The sequence below is a fragment of the Trachypithecus francoisi genome, unplaced genomic scaffold, assembly GCF_009764315.1.
Source record: "Trachypithecus francoisi isolate TF-2019V2 unplaced genomic scaffold, Tfra_2.0 Lachesis_group7, whole genome shotgun sequence".
Taxonomy (NCBI): Eukaryota; Metazoa; Chordata; class Mammalia; order Primates; family Cercopithecidae; genus Trachypithecus; species Trachypithecus francoisi.
Genome location: NW_022681472.1, coordinates 79,318,563 through 79,338,300, shown reverse-complemented (window position 1 = coordinate 79,338,300; position 19,738 = coordinate 79,318,563). Strand labels below are relative to the sequence as shown.

Here is a 19,738-nt window from a genome sequence, read left to right as displayed (position 1 = left end):
AGAAGGTGTAACTCATTGGGGATCACTACTGTAACAATCTAATACTAACACATAGCTAGGAGATGGTTGATGCAGGGATCAAACTTTCCACAGTCTGTCTCTGGAGTCTACACACTAAACTGCTATTCTGGAGGTGGTTGGGAATGGGTTCTTACTGAAGAGCTTCCTACAAACCTGGCTTCCCAGGCCCCGCCCCAGTGAATCAGAATATCTTGGGGGTAGGGATTGTGGGGGGATGGGGGGTTACTCCCATGAGCCTGAGACTGAAATAACTCTGCAGAGGATTCCAATGCACACTGGGGAACGAAGGGGATTTCAAAGACAAAGAAGATATACTTTCTGCACTCAAAAAGCTTTCATTTCCACAGAGAGCATTCTTAATTGTTATTACATCACAGAGGCATCACCTTGGAATTTTAAAAAAGAAGCGATTGCTTTCCATGTTTAAGTGACATCAGTGGTTCTCAAGCTTTCGTGTGTGTTCTTAACTGGAGGGCTTGTAAAAACCCACATGACTGGGTCCAATGCCTACGTTCTGATTCAGGAGGTGTGAAGTGGGGTCCACTATTTCTCATGTCTAAGAAGCTCAGGGACACACTTTGATAACCAGAGTTAGAGAAGGAGGAGGCTTTAGTGGTAACAATCCTCCATTATTCAGCTTAATATTCTACTTACACGTAGCACATTTACTATATACAAGTTTCTGGGCTGAGTGCAGCACTGTATGATAAGGATGGGATTTAGATCTTGATTACGCTTGAGCAGATTTATTAAGTGGATTTATTCTCTAAGGGTGCCTAAGCGTCATTAGACAGGTTCAGATAAAGCAGAGATCTCCCTTAGGAATAGATTAGGGACAGCTTAATGAAGTAGGAGACCTTTCACCTGGGCCTTGAAAGATGCCTAGGACTTGGACCAGGGGAAATCGTGGACAATCAAAGAATTCTTCCCGCTTTAGCACGGAGACAAAAAAATCACAAGCAACCGCTAGGAAAGATCTATGACATTCTTGCCTCTGCCTCTAGCATTAACAATTTGCACGCCAGCTGCTGGAATCTGAACGGGGAGGACTGTTCTCGTGTCAAGGGTTCAGTGTCAGACCCTCCTTGGGCAGGGGTGGAACTGGCCTCGCTTTCTCTTTGGGGCGCCCAGAGCGGGTGCATCAGAGCCGGCCTGGTCGGCCGAAGCGGCGGTGGGCGCTGAGTTGGCAAAGGGCGCAGCTGGGGCGCTTCGTTCCGGAGCAGAGCGCCGTGACCCCGCCGGGGCTGGGGCGGCAGCGCAGTTCTCCGCCTGGCCAGAGCGGGGCCGCATGCCGGCGCACCTTTCAGAACGAGCTCCAGATGTGGACTTGGCCCCAGGTTGGGGGCCGGGTGGCAGCTGTACTACCCTGGCGGGCTAGGGGTCCAGAGCTCTTTTTCCCTATTCCGACCTGTAGATTTAACGCCAGCACAGGGTGGCGTACCCCACCTCCTTCCACCTTCACGCACCGGCCAGGAGGGGACGCGTGTGCGCGCTCCTCCCCTAGGCGGGAGGGCGGCCCAAGAGCCTGCAGACTGCGCCTGCGCAGCCCCGCTCACACACGCCCTCTCCCCCCTTCAAACACGCCCCCTCCCCCCCAACCTCCTTCCCCCTTCGCCCCGCCCCGTTCCCACTTCTGCTGCCGCTAGGGGTAGCGGCGGCTGCTGCTTCCCGGGAGCGTGGTTTCTTTGAGGGCTCGGGAACCCTACAGAGTAGGGACGTGGGGAGGCTAGAGGGTGAGAAAGCCGGCGGGAGAGGAGGGCGGCGCTGGAGGAGGGCGGCGCGTGGCTGACTCATCCCTCTTGAAGATCAGACTGGCAGAGACACACACTCGCCCGCCCCGCCCGCCCGCGCCGCTCCACCTCAGCCAGGAGGCGCCCGCCCGCACCGCCCGCCCGCCCTCTGCGGGCGCTGTCCGGGCCCGGCCGTCTCAGAGAAAGTTTTTCCCATCGGAGGGCCGGAGCCGCAGCGGGCCTTTTGGAAGGGAAGGGGGACGGAACAGGAGGCGAGAGGCGCTCGGGCCCGCGGAGTGCATGGTGCCCGGCGCCTCGGCTGCCTGGCAGGAGGACCTCGGGGCGGGGTCGAGCTGAGCCCAGCTCCTTCTTCTCCCCTCAGCCGCCCCAGAAACCGCCCTCTCGGACGGCCGCGGGGGTTCCCGCTCCTCAGCTCGCCATGTCTCGGCTGCTGCCGCTGCTGAGGAGCCGGACCGCGCGCAGCCTGAGGCCGGGCCCGGCCGCTGCCGCCGCCGCCGCCGCCGCCGCCGCCGCGCCCCGCCCGCCGTCCTGGTGCTGCTGCGGGCGGGGGCTCCTGGGGCTCGCGGCCCCCGGAGGCTTCCCGGGCGGCCCCCGGCGGCTGGGCACGCACCCCAAGAAGGAGCCCATGGAGGCGCTGAACACGGCGCAGGGCGCGCGCGACTTCATCTACAGCCTGCACTCCACGGAGAGGAGCTGCCTGCTCAAAGAGCTGCACCGCTTCGAGTCCATTGCCATTGCCCAAGGTAAGGGGGGACCGGTGGGGGGCGAGCCCGGGGGCTCCGGCGCCCTCCTCTTCCCGCCAGCCTACCGGGAGCCCTCCGCGGCTCTGGATCTTGGACCCCCGCTGCCGCCCCCCTTCCGCCCCCATGGCTTGTCTGGCCCCACGCCTGGGACGGCTGGGGGCGGGGAGACTTTCCGCCGCCCGAATTTCCCCCAGGCAGGTAGGACGGGAGCGGGTCGTGCCAGGCAGCCGAGGCCAGCGCCTGGCTATTTCCTCCCCAGCCTCAGAGTCCGGAGCTTTGGCCTAAAATGCCAGTTAAACACTGTTGGGATTGTGTTTTGATTTGCCCTGTGCCTCTCCTCCCCAACCCTCCTGTCCCTTAGCCCTTGCTGCTTTCTTGCGAGTGTGCACCTGTATGCTGTGCCTGCTCCCAGAAAGTGCTACAAACCCGCCTGGCAGGAAGAAACTTTTTGAACGGTTATCAAATGAAGATGTATGGGTGGGTAGCCAAAAGAAGGCGTGTAGCTTCAGAAGTCAGGGATGCTCTCAGCTGCTTGTTTCCACACACCTCTGGTTGCGTTAATTTCAGCAGCCAAAGGAAACATTTTCCCCAGAAATGGAAAGATAGATAGATTCAAGTTAAACTCCAGTTTTGGTTTTTCCCAGAGGTTGAAAGAATGAAATAAGGAGGTGTATTTTTTGGAAATCTGTGGCTCTGCAGTAGAAGTCAGACTTGTGCTCCAAAATAATTTGGAACGATGAAAGCAAAACAATTTTTAAGCTGGCATGTTAAAATAGGGTATTTCTAAAAGAAGTCCAGAATGGGGTAGGTCAGAATTTGAGTCTAGGTGAAAAGGCTAAAAGTTCAGAAAATAAAAAAGATGAAAGGAGCAGACGACTAAAGTGGATGTCTTAAAATATTTCTGCCACTTAAATACAGTTATGTAAACAAAACACATTGCTTCAGTTTGTATTACATTCTGATGTGTTTGAAAGTTTTAAAAAAGTTTACTTCCCCCTCTAAACTTGGTACGTACATAAACATCTCATAGATTCCAAAGTGTAGAGCACATTGATTTGGATCATGGCATTTGATTTGCCAGACTTGAAAGTGTATCTTTAGCTGATGTGCAGGAATGGAGGAAAGAATTATCTACCTAATGTAAGCATGACGTTATCTGTACTACTTCAGAAACTTGTTTTAGTTGTGGCTTTTAATCACATTTTCCCCCCCTCGGTTCAGGGAATTGTGGACCAATTTACAGTGGTTGATTGATTCCAGACATTGTTTACCCACAGTGCTTTTACAGGAAAATGTAACATCCGATTAATTCCGTTATTGAATATGTAATCATGATGTTATATGGAATCATAAGCACTAGCACATTTGTAATCTATGTGTGCACTCAGTATGCAGTTCAAAAATAGTCAATTCTGAAAGTATGTTCCTTGGAAAATAATATAGTCGGTCATGTACTAGAACATTAACTTTTGAACCTTTCTCCACTGACACGATTATTTGAACACACATTTTACCTTTTCCAAGTAATTTCTTGGAAATTCTACATTGTCAACAAGTTACAAGATTGGAAGGCCCTATGAATATAGTTTCATGGCAGTTCTTGAAAATCATGTCCTGCAAGGTGACTGAATAATTTTTTCTCATACATTATTATTTTTGCACATGCCAGCAGTATTGCAGTAGCAATGCTACATTTCCTAATAAAGATAATATTTTTAAATTTAACAAGGTTTTAAATATTCTGAAAAGGACCTAAACACTTTAGTCAATGGAGATCATTAGCATCAATTAAAGTTAGTTATGTTACTAATATGAGAGAGAAATTAGTAATTTAAATTGTTTTCTTTGCTCAGGAGAAACAGTCAATGATATTGGAAACAATGGTTAGTCAGATGCTTATCTCTCTTGTTTATAAGCTAAAGAACATCAAAGTTTAAATCAGCTATTTTTGCTGATGTTGATGACAAAATGATTGTCCTATGAATCAAATGACACAGCTGCTGCTTTGTATAGTCTTGGTGTTCACTTATTTTCAGTATCAATGCATAGAGTTATTATGGAGAAAACTAGGATCATCACTTAGGAAATTACCTTATTCATTAATCATTTAAGGTAAAAGGGATTTTATTATGTTGGGAATGCATACAGCTCATTCCATTGCTGAAATCAACATTTTTTTTTCCAGTCAGATAAGTGAAAAACTCCCATGTTTTCTTTTATTGTTGCTTTTCAAATAATGTTTTCAAGTACTCAACCAATGTATTAAATGTGTATGAACTAAGTGCACTTTCTAACAAAATTAATTCCATTAAAAGAGCTATTTCTTGCCATAGGAAAGCTTAGGTGTCTTTAGAAAGGGTGCTTGTATAAACTAATGAAGTGTTTTGGATTTGGTATGGAAATGTTACTGAAAAAATATCATCCATGCTTTGATACGGCAGTGGAATGTGCTGTTGAAATTTGGCACATTTGCCCTTATCTTTCTTATATGTTTATCAGTAGGCATGTGATATCATCTGTGATGAGATAAAACTTTGGAATCAGTTTGTAATAGATAAGGCAGACCTTGTGGGATGTCTTATCATAGTTAAATAGAATATTGTGATTTTTAAAATTACAAACTGATTTCTTCCCCAATTTTAAAAAAAGTTGAGGTTGCGCCTTGAATTTACTTGCTCAGCCTGATCGCTCTTCTTCCAGAAACAGACCATATTCTGCTGATAGAGCATTATTCATGTTTTTACAAGCAGTATTGGCAAGCTGACATTATTACAGTTGCTTTTCAATGTTAGCCAAAAATTTTAAAACAAATTTTCTTCCCAATTTTTGTAATTAATATTTCCATTTATAATTATTTTTAAAAGCTTTTAAAATTAGCAATTTGGTATTGAAAGATAGACAGTGCTCATTGTATTAGTTATCCATTGTGGTAGAACAAATTATCCTAAAATACAGTGGCTTAAAACAAGCATGTATTAGCTCCTAATTTCTGAGGCTCATGAATCCTATAGCATCTTAGTTGAGTATTTCTGGACCAGGATCTTATGAAGTTGAAATCAAGCTCTCAGCTGGGGTGGCATCATCTGAAGTCTTGACTGGGGCTGGAGGATCCATTTCCAAGAAGTCTCACTCACATGGCTGTTGACTGGATGTCTCAATTCCCTCCCATGTTGTCCTTCACAGGGCTGCCTGAGTAGTCTCATGACATGGCAGTGGGTTTCCTCTAGAGCAAGTGATGAGAGAGCGAGAGAGAGCGAGTGTGTTTGCAAGACAGCACCTGTGAGCACCTAAGCTGGAAGCCACAGACTTTTATAACGCAGTCTTAGAAGTGATAGTCCATCTCTTTTGTCCTGACACATTGTGGGAGAGTACTACACGAGGTGTGAATACAAGGGAGTGGGAATCGTTGGGGGTACATCTTTGAGGCTGGCTTCCACACTTTAAGGTGGTGTAATTAACGTTCATCAGAGAGTTACACAGGGAGACAAGAACTGGTATTGGAGAGGTACAATGAGAAATATGTTTTGAAAAAAAGAGCCTCTTAGGGAATATTTTTGTTATAATATGTATACTTAAGATATTTTAAAAATGAGATTCTTTTTACATGTAGCAAATAAAATATGTATTGTGGTGAACAGAGCAGTTTTTCTATCAATGTTATATCTTAATTAGCTTGCATTTTTTGGTTCCTCTATATGAGTGGTAATTGTGTGCTTTTGACATTTTTTACCATTTAGCTACATCTGTATACATTAACCAAATAATTCTAAACTTTAATCTTGTAGTCCCCCGGTTTTTGTGATTATTTAAGGTAGGGTGAAGAGTTTTGTTTTGAGAACTTGCCATATAGTTTAAGAGGACTTTGACAAAATGAAAGAGTGGAAGATAAAGAGCTTATACTAATTGAATATCTAGAACTCTTAAAAATAAATTAGGATTTCTTACGGAATCCCTGTTCACTAGAGATCTTGGACCTTTAACAAGATTATCCTCATTTTTTTTCAGCCCATTGCTCAGGATTATGTGAGAAAATAAAAATTCTTTATTTTTTATTTTTTTATTTTTTGAGACAGAGTCTCACTCTGTTGCCCAGGGTGGAGTGCAGTGGTGCAATCTCGGCTCAGTGCACCTGCGTCTCCCGGGTTCAAGCTGGGATTGCAGATGTGCACCGCTGCGCCTGGCTAAGTTTTGTATTATTAGTGGAAGTGGGGTTTCACCATCTTGGCCAGGTTCATCTCGAACTCCTGACCTCAGGTGACCCGCTCAGCTTAGCCTTCCAAAGTGCCGGGATTACAGTCGTGAGCACCGCGCCTAGCCGAAAATATAAATTATTTTAAGCTGTTAGCCTCTGGAATGGATTGAGAATAGTTTGCTTTTGTCCAATAAGAAAAAGGGTGAGAAAAACATTTTATACTCCAAATTCAGATAAGTGAATAAAGATATTTCAGTGCCTTTGTTGAGATAGTAAAAGGGAAAAAGGGAAGTATAGCTCCACCTAGGCCCAGCAAGAGGGGAAGAACAAGGACGTGGATAAGAAGTATGAATTGAGGCAAGAGGAGTGAGAGATCTCTGATGAGCCATGGGCTTCTATAAGTTGAGTTAGGCTCAGTTAAATGAAGCTTTGCTACAATCAGTTATTTTACCAGTATGGAAAGAATGTAATTACAGTAGTATATTCCAGCGAACTTAATTCTGAGTTCTTTAGAGTTACTGGGTATGTTATGTTGGATTGGTCTTATTACTAGGGATTACTGCCAGTAGAAGACAGATAATCAAGTAAAGTTTTTTTTTTTTTTTCCATTATAAAAGGCATATATGCTATTTAACAATGTTTAATCATCACTTACATATAACTGATGTCCAGAGTTATGTGTGACTTCAAGTAACAACCCTTCTATTATATCTGATGATTTTGTAGATCAAGAATATAGACAGTTGCAGGTAGAGAGTTCATAGGAAATGAAAAAATAAAAGAAAAAAGGATATAGGCAGGGCTCAGCTGGATGCTGTTTCTTATGGCCTTTTTGGAGGTCATTACATAAACTTTGGCTGGCTGATGGTCTGGTCAGAAGGTCCAACATCGGTTTATTCACATGTCTGGCACTTTGGTAGAGATGACTAGAGGGCTGGACTCAACTGGAACTGTTGACCCAAGGAGATGGATGTGGCCTCATCAGCATGACAGTGTTAGCATGGTTGTAATACTTAGGTCAGGGCTCCTAGAGAAAATGTTCCAAGGGGGCTGGGTCGAAGCTGTAAGACTTTGTATTAGTTTTCTTTCTTTTTTTTGAGACAGAGTCTCGTGCTGTCACTCAGTCTGGAGTGCAGTGGTGTGATCTCGGTTCACTGCAACCTCTGCCTCCCGGGTTCAAGTGATTCTTTTGCTTCAGCCTCCCTGAGTAGCTGGGACTACGGGTGCACGCCACCACGCTTGGCTAATTTTTGTATTTTTAGTAGAGATGGGGTTTCTCCATATTGGCCAGGCTGGTCTCGAACTCCTGACCTCAGGTAATCTGCCCGACTTGGCCTCCCAAAGTGCTAGGGTTACAGGCGTGAGCCACCACGCCCGGCTTGTATTAGTTTTCTATTGCTGCTGTAACACCACAAATACAGTGGCATAAAACAACATATTCTCTTAGAGTTCTCAAAGTTCAAAGTCCAAAATAAGTCTTAAGGGACTAAAATCAAAGTGTCAGCAAGGTTCTGTCCTTCTAGAGACTCCAGGGGAGAGTATGTTCTATGCTTCTTTCATCTTTTGGGATTCCTTAGTTCCTGGACACATCACTAAAATCTCTGCTCCCTCATTGACTTTTTTGCCTCCCTATTATAAGAACCCTCATGATTATATTTAGGTTTTACCTGGATAATCCAGGATAATCTCACTCTCTCAAAATCCTTAATTTAATTACATTTGCAAAATTCTTTTTGGCATATAATGTAATGTGTTTACAGGTTAGGGAATTAGAATGTGGGATATCTTTGGGGGTCATTATTCATCCTACCACAGACTTGTTATGACCTAACTTTCGAAGTTCCAGAACATGATTTCTGCTGCATGTAACTGGTCAAGCAAATCACTAAAACCAGTTCAGATTCAAGGGAAGGGAAATTAAAAGGAGGACAGAAAGGTGATTCCTTATGTATCAGACTCTTCACCTCTCTGTTAAATAAACTTTTGGGTAAGTGTTTTCCTTGATTGTGTTGTGTCTTCACTTCTCAGTTCTTGACTAAATTCTAAATATTAGAAATTTGGGAAATACGGCTTCCAGGTAAGTCAAACACTTATATCTGTAGTTTAATTTACCAGTATTAATTTGCTGTTTTTCACCTTAATAGTCATTTATTGCCTATTTTTTGTGACAGATTTTTCTGAACAAATTTGTGGATAGGAAAATTGAAGTAATATGAAGTCAGCAGTTTATAGGGTCATCCAGAGGGTCAGGTGGAACTACAGATCATGATCTTGAAAGTTTGGGATGATGTGATATTTTGCCATTATTAGTGGAGATTGTTTTCATTCTTCTAAAAATAGTGATGAGTTTGCATAACCACACTCTTGTCTGGTTTCCTTTGGTATGTTTGGGTATAACATAACTTGAACAAATAGGGACTAAATCCTTGAGTGTAGATTTTATTAGCATCTTGCCCAAGTCATCTGAATTAGTTAGTATGTAGCTTTATAGGACTCTAGCCTTGTCTTTGACTCACAGGTTTATGTCTGCTTTAAGTAAAGGAAAACACGTAAAAATATATTAAAATTACCTCAGACAGACAATAAGAGGTAAGAGTAAGAGGTTCTTGTAGATAAAAGACTGTAGGTAACAAAATCATTTCTCCTAGGCTCTGAGACATTTACTTTGATTGCTTTTGATGATAAAATATTTGAACATACTGCATTTTTTATCTGCCTTAGTAAAAGTATAATGAGCATAATTTAGCTTCTACCAGATGTCAGAGTCCTTATATACTGTATTTTAATACAATAAGTTTCTTTGGGGCTACTTCTATTTGTAGACATGCTAGTCATTAAACCGAATGCCTCCAGAACACTGCTGTTTCAGTTGGCATGCTTTTTAGACTGCGTCATAGTGGTAGTGAAATGTGTTGGGCTTAGTCTGCCCCTCCCTCCTCCTCAGTGCTCTCAGACTTTTCTACTCTGTTCTCATTCATTCCTTGTAGTTATGGTAAACTCTTTTCTGCTGTGTAAGGAGTTCTGCTTCATGGCATCCTGTTATTGTTTCTAAAGTCTGCTTTTACTTCTGCCAATTGTCACTCTTCCATTGTGTTTAATTTTCTTCTTTTGCTTTTCTGTCTCTTTTTGCTTCCTCCCTCCGCTTTTCAGTAGGGTTTAATCCTGAGACACATTTCAAGGATCATTGTTCTCTTTGTGTTTTCAGCTAACTAGTTGCATCTATCACATTATCATTGATTTTTGACTCTTTAGCTCTTGCACTAAAGATCTTTCTTTTGATAATATCCCTCATAATAGGTTTTATAGTAGATTCTACTGCAAAGGCTATGGTTGCACAACAAAATCCTTTAAATTGTCTTACTAAAGTTGTACTAGATAATAGAATTGCTCTAGATTACCTACTGGCTAAATGGGGAAGAATCTGTACAGTTGTTGACACTTCTTGTTGTACATGGATGAATATATCAGTTATTATGGAGATTCAGTTGTAGGGGATTAATGAACAGGCTGCTTGGTTGAAAATGCACCAGAATTCAGCAGTTAACTGTGGAAATGACTTAAAATGGCCATGGTTAAAGACACAGTTGACAAGAAAATTTGGTTATTTCTGTGGCTTACGATAATTAATTTAAATAATCACCATAATTAGGACTGATAACATACCAAGACACTCCAGAATTTTAGGAGGCTCATGCAATTTTGGAATATATATTAGTAACATATCCATAAACTATAACTCAAAGAAGGTTAAACATCATTTCTTACTTGACAATGACTCCCATGTAATTTAACTTACCAGATAAGCTTGTTTATTATCTCTCTTTTGGATGCTGCAAGGACCCTCTGTGTAACGTTCCAGAGTTAGTTTGAGGTCAAAAGACTTAACTTTGAATTCGAAATTTGATTTTGGAAGTGCATCCAATTTGTCAAAGATTTAAAGCACCTAATCAAAATAGGATCAAAGATCACTGTAAAATAATCGTCATACTTTTAGCCAAAGTGGTAATTAAAAGGTTTTTAAAAGCAAAACCCTTTATTCTTCGATAGAGGAGTGACTCTGTTTTCCACACAATCAGAAATCTTAGTAAAGATAGCATGAGATGGAATCTGTTTCTTCTCTCCCCTCTTTCATTTTTTGCAGTTTACTTAAAAGGTAAACAAACATATTTGCTCTCTCTTCTTAATACTACACAAAATTCTTGTTCAAAAGAGAAAACCAAATTTTACTACTTTTTTTTTTATACTTTAAGTTCTAGGATACATGTACACAACGTGCAGGTTTGTTACATATGTATACCTGTGCCATGTTGGTTGTGCTGCACCCATTAGCCCGTCATTTACTTTAGGTATATCTCCTAATGCTATCCTTTCCCCCTCCCCCAACCCCACGACAGGCCCTGGTGTGTGATGTTCCCCATCCTGTGTCCAAGTGTTCTTACTGTTCAGTTCCCACCTACGAGTGAGAATATGCTGTGTTTGGTTTCCTGTCCTTGCGATAGTTTGCTCAGAATGATGGTTTCCAGCTTCATCCATGTCCCTACAAAGGACGTGAACTCATCCTTTTTTATGGCTGCATAGTATTCCATGGTGTATATATGCCACATTTTCTTAATCCAGTCTATCATTGATGGGCATTTGGGTTTGTTCCAAGTCTTTGCTATTGTGAATAGTGCTGCAGTAAACGTGTGCATGTGTTTTTATAGCAGCATGATTTATAATCCTTTGGGTATGTACCCAGTAATGGGATGGCTGGGTCAAATGGTAGTTCTAGTTCTAGATCCTTGAGGAATCGCTACACTGTCTTCCACAATGGTTGAACTAGTTTACAGTCCCACCAACAGTGTAAAAGTGTTCCTATTTTTCCACATCCTCTCCAGGATTTGTTGTTTCCTGACTTTTTAATGATCCTCATTCTAACTGGTGTGAGATGGTATCTCATTGTGGCTTTGATTTGCCTTTCTCTGATGACCAGTGATGATGAGCCTTTTTTCATGTGTCTGTTGGCTGCATAAATGTCTTCTTTTGAGAAGTGTCTGTTCATATCCTTCGCCTACTTTTTGATGGGGTTGTTTGATTTTTAAGTTCTTTGTAGATTCTGGATATTAGCCCTTTGTCAGATGAGGAGATTGCAAAAACTTTCTCCCATTCTGTAGGTTGCCTGTTCACTCTGATGGTAATTTCTTTTGCTGTGCAGAAGCTCTTTAGTTAAGTTAGATCCATTTCTCAATTCTGGCTTTTGTTGCCCTTGCTTTTGGTGTTTTAGACATGAAGTCCTTGCCCATGCCTATGTCCTGAATGATATTGCCTAGGTTTTGTTCTAGGGTTTTTATGGTTTTAGGTCTAACATTTAAGTCTTGAATCCATCTTGAATTAATTTTTGTATAAGGTGTAAGGAAGGGATCCAGTTTCAGCTTTCTACATATGGCTAGCCAGTTTTCCCAGCACCATTAAATAGGGAATCCCTTCCCCATTTCTTGTTTTTGCCAAGTTTGTCAAAGATCAGATGGTTGTAGATGCATGGTATTATTTCTGACGGCTCTCTTCTGTTCCGTTGGTCTGTATCTCTGTTTTGGTACCAGTACCATGCTGTTTTTGTTACTGTAGCCTTGTAGTATAGTTTGAAGTCAGGTAGGGTGACACCTCCAGCTTTGTTCTTTTGGCTTAGGTTGTCTTGGTAATGCAGGGTCTTTTTTGGTTCCATATGAACTTTAAAGTAGTTTTTTCCAATTCTGTGAAGAAAGTCATTGGTAGCTTGATGGGGTGGCATTGAATCTATAAATTACCTTGGGAAGTATGGCCCTTTTCATAATATTGATTTTTCCTATCCATGAGCGTGGAATGTTCTTCCATTTGTTTGTGTCCTCTTTTATTTCATTGAGCAGTGGTTTGTAGTTCTCCTTGAAGAGGTCCTTCACATCCCTTGTAAGTTGGATTCCTAGGTATTTTATTCTGTTTGAAGCAATTGTGAGTGGGAGTTCACTCATGATTTGGCTCTCTGTTTGTCTGTTACCGGTGTAGAGGAATACTTGTGATTTTTGCACGTTGATTTTGTATCCTGAGACTTTGTTGAAGTTGCTTATCAGCTTAAGCAGATTTTGTGCTGAGACGATGGGGTTTTCTAAATATGCAATCATGTCATCTGCAAACAGGGAAAATTTGACTTCCTCTTTTCCTGACTGAATACCCTTTATTTCTTTCTCCTGCCTGATTGCCCTAGCCAGAACTTCCAACACTGTGTTGAATAGGAGTGGTGAGAGAGGGCATCCCTGTCTTGTGCCAGTTTTCAAAGGGAATGCTTCCAGTTTTTGCCCATTCAGTATGATATTGGCTGTGGGTTTGTCATAAATAGCTCCTGCTATTTTAAGATACGTCCCATCAATACCTAATTTGTTGAGAGTTTTTAGCATGAAGAGTTGTTGAATTTTATCGAAGGCCTTTTCTGCATCTATTGAGATAATCATGTGGTATTTCTCTTTGGTTCTGTTTATGTGCTGGATTACGTTTATTGATTTGCTTATGTTGAACTAGCCTTGCATCCCAGGATGAAACCCACTTGATCATAGTGGATAAGCTTTTTGATGTGCTGCTGGATTCGATTTGCCAGTATTTTACTGAGGATTTTTGCATCAATGTTCATCGGGGATAATGGTCTAAAATTCTCTTTTTTTGTTGGGTCTCTGCCAGGCTTTGGTATCAGGATGATGCTGGCCTCATAAAATGAGTTAGGGAGGATTCCCTCTTTTTCTATTGATTGGAATAGTTTCAGAAGGAGTGGTACCAGCTCCTCTTTGTACCTCTGGGGTACAATTTGACTGTGAATCCATCTGTTTCTGGACTTTTTTTGGTTGGTAGGCTATTAATTATTGCCTCAGTTTCAGAGTCTGTTACTGGTCTATTCAGGGATTCAACTTCTTCCTGGTTTAGTCTTGGGAGGGTGTATGTGTCCAGGAATTTATACATTTCTTCTAGATTTTCTAGTTGATTTGCATAGAGGTGTTTATAGTATTCTTTGATGGTAGTTTGTATTTCTGTGGGATCGGTGGTGATACCCCCTTTATCATTTTTTATTGTGTCTATTTCATTCTTGTCTCTTTTCTTCTTTATTAGCCTTGCTAGCAGTCTGTCAATTTTGTTGATCTTTTCAAAAAACCAGCTCCTGGATTTGTTGATGTTTTGATGGTTTTTTTGTGTCTATCTCCTTCAGTTCTGCTCTGATCTTAGTTATTTCTTGCCTTCTGCTAGCTTTTGAATGTGTTTGTTCATGCTTCTCTAGTTCTTTTAATTGTGATGTTAGAGTGTCAATTTTAGATCTTTCCTGCTTTCTTTTCTGGGCATTTAGTGCTATAAATTTCCCTCTACACGCTGCTTTAGATATGCCCCAGAGATTCTGGTATGTTGTATCTTTGTTCTCATTGGTTTCAAAGAACATCTCTATTTCTGCCTTCATTTCGTTATGTACACAGTAGTTATTCAGGAGCAGGTGTTCAGTTTCCATGTAGTTGAGCGGTTTTGAGTGAGTTTCTTAATCCTGAGTTCTAGTTTGATTGCACTGTGGTCTGATAGACAGTTTGTTATATTATAATTTCTGTTCTTTTACATTTGCTGAGGAATGCTTTACTTCCAATTATGTGGTCAATTTTGGAATAAGTGCAGTGTGATGCTGAGAATAATGTATATTCTGTTGATTTGGGGTGGAGAGTTCTGTAGATGTCTATTAGGTCTGTTTGGTGCAGAGCTGAGTTCAATTCCTGGATATCCTTGTTAACTTTCTGTCTCGTGGATCTGTCTGATGTTGACAGTGGGTCGTTAAAGTCTCCCATTATTATTGTGTGGGAGTCTAAGTCCCTTTGTAAATCTCTAAGGACTTGCTTTATGAATCTGGGTGCTTCTGTATTGGGTGCATATATATTTAGGATAGTTAGCTTTTCTTGTTGAATTGATCCCTTTACCATTATGTAATGGCCTTCTTTGTCTCTTCTGATCTTTGTTGGTTTAAAGTCTGTTTTATCAGAGACTAGGATTGCAACCCCTGCTTTTTTTTTTTTTTTTTCCATTTTCTTGGTAGATCTTCCTCCATCCCTTTATTTTGAGCCTGTGTGTGTCTCTGCACGTGAGATGGGTCTCCTGAATACAGCACACTGATCTTGACTCTTTATCCAAGTTGCCAGTCTGTGTCTTTTTTTTTTTTTTTTTTTTGAGACGGAGTCTGGCTCTGTCGCCCAGGCTGGAGTGTGGTGGCCGAATCTCAGCTCACTGCAAGCTCCGCCTCCCAGGTTTACACCATTCTCCTGCCTCCGCCTCCCAAGTAGCTTGGACTACAGGTGCCCACCTGGTTGCCCGGCTAGTTTTTTTTTTTTGTATTCTTTAGTAGAGATGGGGTTTCACTGTATTAGCCAGGATGGTCTCGATCTCCTGACCTTGTGATCCGCCCGTCTCGGCCTCCCAAAGTGCTGGGATTACAGGCTTGAGCCACCGCGCCCGGCCAGTCTGTGTCTTTTAATTGGAGCATTTAGTCCATTTACATTTCAGGTTAATATTGTTATGTGTGAATTTGATCCTGTCATTATGATGTTAGCTGGTTATTTTGCTCGTTAGTTGATGCAGTTTCTTCCTAGCATCGATGGTCTTTACATTTTTTTACATTTTGGCCTGTTTTTGCAGTGGCTGGTACTGGTTGTTCCTTTCCCTGTTCAGTGCTTCCTTCGAGAGCTCTTGTAAGGCAGGCCTGGTGGTGACAAAAATCTCTTAGCGTTTGCTTGTCTGTAAAGGATTTTATTTCTCCTTCACTTATGAAGCTTAGTTTGGCTGGGTGTGAAATTCTGGGTTGAAAATTCTTTTCTTTAAGAATGTTGAATATTGGCCCCCACTCTCTTCTGGCTTGTAGAGTTTCTGCCGAGAGATCTGTTGTTACTCTGATGAGCTTCCCTTTGTGTGTAACCCAACCTTTCTCTCTGGCTGCCCTTAACAATTTTTCCATCATTTCAACTTTGGTGAATCTGACAGTTATGTGCCTCGGAGTTGCTTTTCTCAAGGAGTATCTTTGTGGCATTCTCTGTATTTCCTGAATTTGAATGTTGGCCTGCCTTGCTAGGTTGTGGAAGTTCTCCTGGATAATATCCTGAAGAATGTTTTCCAACTTGGTTCCATTCTCCCTGTCACTTTCAGGTACACCCATCAGATGTAGATTTGGTCTTTTCATATAATCCCATATTTCTTGGAAGCTTTGTTCTTTCTTTTTACTCTTTTTTCTATAAACTTCTGGATTCATTTCATTCATTTGATCTTCAACCACTGATACCCTTTCTTCCAGTTGATCAAATCGGCTACTGAAGCTTGTGCATGCATCATGTAGTTCTTGTGCCATGGTTTTCAGCTCCATCAGGTCATTTAAGGACTTCTCTATGGTGTTTATTCCAGTTGGCCATTCATCTAATCTTTTTTCAATGTTTTTAGCTTCTTTGTGACGGGTTCAAACATTCTCCTTTAGCTCGGAGAAGTTTGTTATTGCTGATCGTCTGAAGCCTTCTTCTCTCCACTCGTCTAAGTGTTTCTCCATCCAGCTTTGCTCCATTGCTGGCGAGGAGCTATGTTCCTTTGGAGGAGAAGAGGCGCTCTGATTTTTAGAATTTTCAACTTTTCTCCTCTGGTTTCTCCCCATCTTTGTGGTTTTATCTACCTTTGGTCTTTGATGATGATGATGTACAGATGGGGTTTTGGTGTGGATGTCCTTTCTATTTGTTAGTTTTCCTTCTAACAGTCAGGACCCTCAGCTGCAGGTCTGTTGGAGTTTGCTGGAGGTCCACTCCAGACCGTGTTTGCCTGGGTATCACCAGCCAAGGCTGCAGACCAGCAAATATTGTAGAACAGCAAATGTTGCTGCCTGATCGTTCCTCTAGAGAGTTCATCTCAGAGGGGCACCTGGCCGTATGAGGTGTCAGTGGGCCCCTCCTGGGAGGTGCCTGCCAGTTAGGCTACTCGGGCATCAGGGACCCACTTGAGGAGGCAGTCTGTCCGTTCTCAGATCTCAAACTCTGTGCTCTCTTCAAAGCTGTCAAACAGGGACATTTAAGTCTGTAGAAGTTTCTGTTGCCTTTTGTTCAGCTACGCCCTGGCCCCAGAGTTGGAGTCTACAGAGGCAGGCCGGCCTCCTTGAGCTGAGGTGGGCTCCACCCAGTTCAAGCTTCCTGGCTGCTTTGTTTAGGTACTCAAGCCTCAGCAATGGTGGGCACCCCTCCCCCAGCCTCGCTGTTGCCTTGCAGTTTGATCTCAGACTGCTGTGCTAGCAATGAGCAAGTCTCTGTGGGCATGGGACCCACCGAGCCAGGTGCAATGTATAATCTACTGGTGTGCCATTTGCTAAGACCATTGGAAAAGTGCAGTATTAGGGTGGGAGTGATCCAATTTTCCAGGTGCCATCTGTCACAGCTTCCCTTGGCTAGGAAAGGGAATTCCCTGACCCCTTGAGCTTCTGGTTGAGGCGATGCCTCGCCCTGCTTCGGCTTATACTCCGTGGGCTGTACCCACTGTTCTGTGCCCACTGTCCAACAAGCCCCAGTGAGATGAACCCAGTACCTCAGTTGGAAATGCAGAAATCACCCCATCTTCTGCATTGCTCACTCTGGGAGCTGTAGACTGGAGCTGTTCCTATTCAGTCATCTTGGAACCTCACTCCAAATTTTGCTTTTGTATTAGTGTATTACCAATACTAAAACTAAAGCTAATTTTAATAAAAGCTTATAAACAAATTGGATTTTCATAAACCTTTTATAATCTCTCATCATTTCTTTTTTTTTTTTTTTTTTAGACAAGAATCTTGCACTATCACCAAGGCTCAAGTACAGTGGCATGATCTTGGCTCACTGCAACCACCGCCTCCTGGGCTCAAGCGATTCTCATGACTAAGCCTCCTGCCTCCTGAGTAGCTGGTACTACAGGCGTACACTACCACGCCTGGCTGATTTTTGTATTTTTAGTAGAGACAGGGTTTCACTATGTTGGCCTGGCTGGTCTTGAGCTCCTGACCTCAAGTGATCCACCCGTTTCTGCCTCCCAAAGTGCTGGGATTACAGGCATGAGCCACTGCACCCAGCCAATTTTTTCTATTTTTCTTTTTCCAGTTTGCTATATTAGTTTAGTTTTATCTGTATCTTAAAAAAATTCCTTCATTTTGAAACAACCTTTAAATATCTTCTAAGCTAGATAGATGAAATTATTTTTTCTCAGCAAATACACATTTTCATGCTTTTTACAACTTTCCTTATCAAAAACATATCTTGACCTGGCGCTGTGGCTCACGCCTGTAATCCCAACAGTTTGGGAGGCCAAGGCAGGTGGATCACCTGAGGTCAGGAGTTTGAGACCAGCCTGGACAACATGGTGAAACCCCATCGCTACTAAAAGTACAAAAAATTAGCTGAGCATGGTGGCAGATGCCTGTAATCCCAGCTGCTTGGGAAGCTGAGGCAGGAGAATCGCTTGAACCAGGAAGGCAGAGGTTGCAGTGAGCCAATATCCTGCCGTTTCACTCCAGCCTGGTCAACAAGAGCGAAACTCCATCTGAAAAAAACCCCCCAAAAAACCAACCAAAAAAAATCTTGCTTGTTTAAATTTCTTGTTTTTTATTTTTTTGAGACAGAGTCTTGCTCTGTTGCCCAGGCTGGAGTGCAGTGGTGCAATCTTTGCTCACTGCAACCTCTGCCTCCTAGGTTCAAGCAGTTCTCCTGCCTCAGCCTCCCGAGTAGCTGGGATTACAGGTGCATGCTACCATGCCCGGCTAATTCTTGTATTTTTTTAGTAGAGATGGGGTTTCACCTTGTTGGCCACACTGGTCTCGAACTCCTGACTTCAAGTGGTTCGCCTGCCTCTGCCTTCCAAAGTGCTGGGATTACAGGTGTGAGCCACATACCCAGCCCAAACTCTTGCTTTTTTTTAAACACACTGTATACAGACTTGTTTCCTCTTATATCTAGTAGTTTTAATTATATATATTAACTACAGGGTTTTTTTTTTTTTTTTTTTTTTTGAGATGGAGTTTTGCTCTTGTTGCCTAGGCTGGAGTGCAGTGGCATGATCTCAGTTCACTGCAACCTCTGCCTCCCTGGTTCAAGCCATTCTCCTGCCTCAGCCTCCGGAGTAGCTGGGATTATAGGCGCCCGCCACCACGCCCAGCTAATTTTTTGTGTTTTTAGTAAAGACAGGATCTCGCCGTGTTGGCCAGGCTGGTCTTGAACTACTGACCTTGGGGGAGCCACCTGCCTCAGCCTCCCATAGTGCTGGGACTACAGGCGTGAGCCACTGTGCCCAGCCTACAGTTTTAACTCTTAGTAGCCTTAATGTCTAGCGAAAACCTGTGAAGTAATCTTGAACTGTTTCATATCAGTATTTGTAAATGAAAACCATTTTGCATTTTTTTAGAAAGATGTTTTCTCAATTTTTTGTTTATTAACAGATCTAAATATATTTAGCCTTTCTGTGCCATATAAATGAATTATATATAACTGACAATTCGGAAGCCAATCCTGTTTAATTTTACTAACAATTTAAAAACTAGTTTTATTTATCAAATATTAACATGTGTACAGACACACAGACAGAAGCAGATCTTACAGCTTTCATAAATCTCATTTGTTGGCTTTTAAATAATTTTTTTTTCCTCCATTCTACTACCAGTCTTCCAATTATCTGTTTCATTGCCCTACTCAATTGTTAGCTGGGCAACCCTAAATTCGCATTTTCAAAGGAATGGCTCTTAGATGAAACAAGGTAGAAAATTTATATCTCGAAGCACAGAGCTGGGATTTTAGGCCTAAATAATTAATTGTGTAATCATCTGCCCAAACCAAGGAAGGAAGTTGTTGGTAAAGGCCCAGCTAAGGCAAGATAGCCAGGAAGAGCACCTTAAACAAAGGTTAGATTTGTTTTGTAAATTCAAACCAATGGTAAGAGTTTCTAGTGACTCGGTTCTCCCTCTCTTCCTGGTGCAGAGGCAGACGACACCCTTACAAATGGATATATATATTTTTTCTTTGAGA

At 42.4% G+C, this 19,738-nt stretch overlaps 1 protein-coding gene across 1 annotated transcript in view; it reads left to right on the top strand.

The window, feature by feature from the left end:
* Positions 1–1,640: 1,640 nt before the first annotated feature.
* The window catches only part of TMEM65 (transmembrane protein 65), a 68,971-nt gene continuing 50,873 nt past the window's right edge, over positions 1,641–19,738 (top strand). Inside the window, exon 1 of the mRNA XM_033202304.1 lies at positions 1,641–2,515. Coding sequence (XP_033058195.1) covers positions 2,191–2,515 — 325 coding nt within the window. The 5' untranslated portion in view covers positions 1,641–2,190. The remainder of the gene's footprint in view (positions 2,516–19,738) is intronic.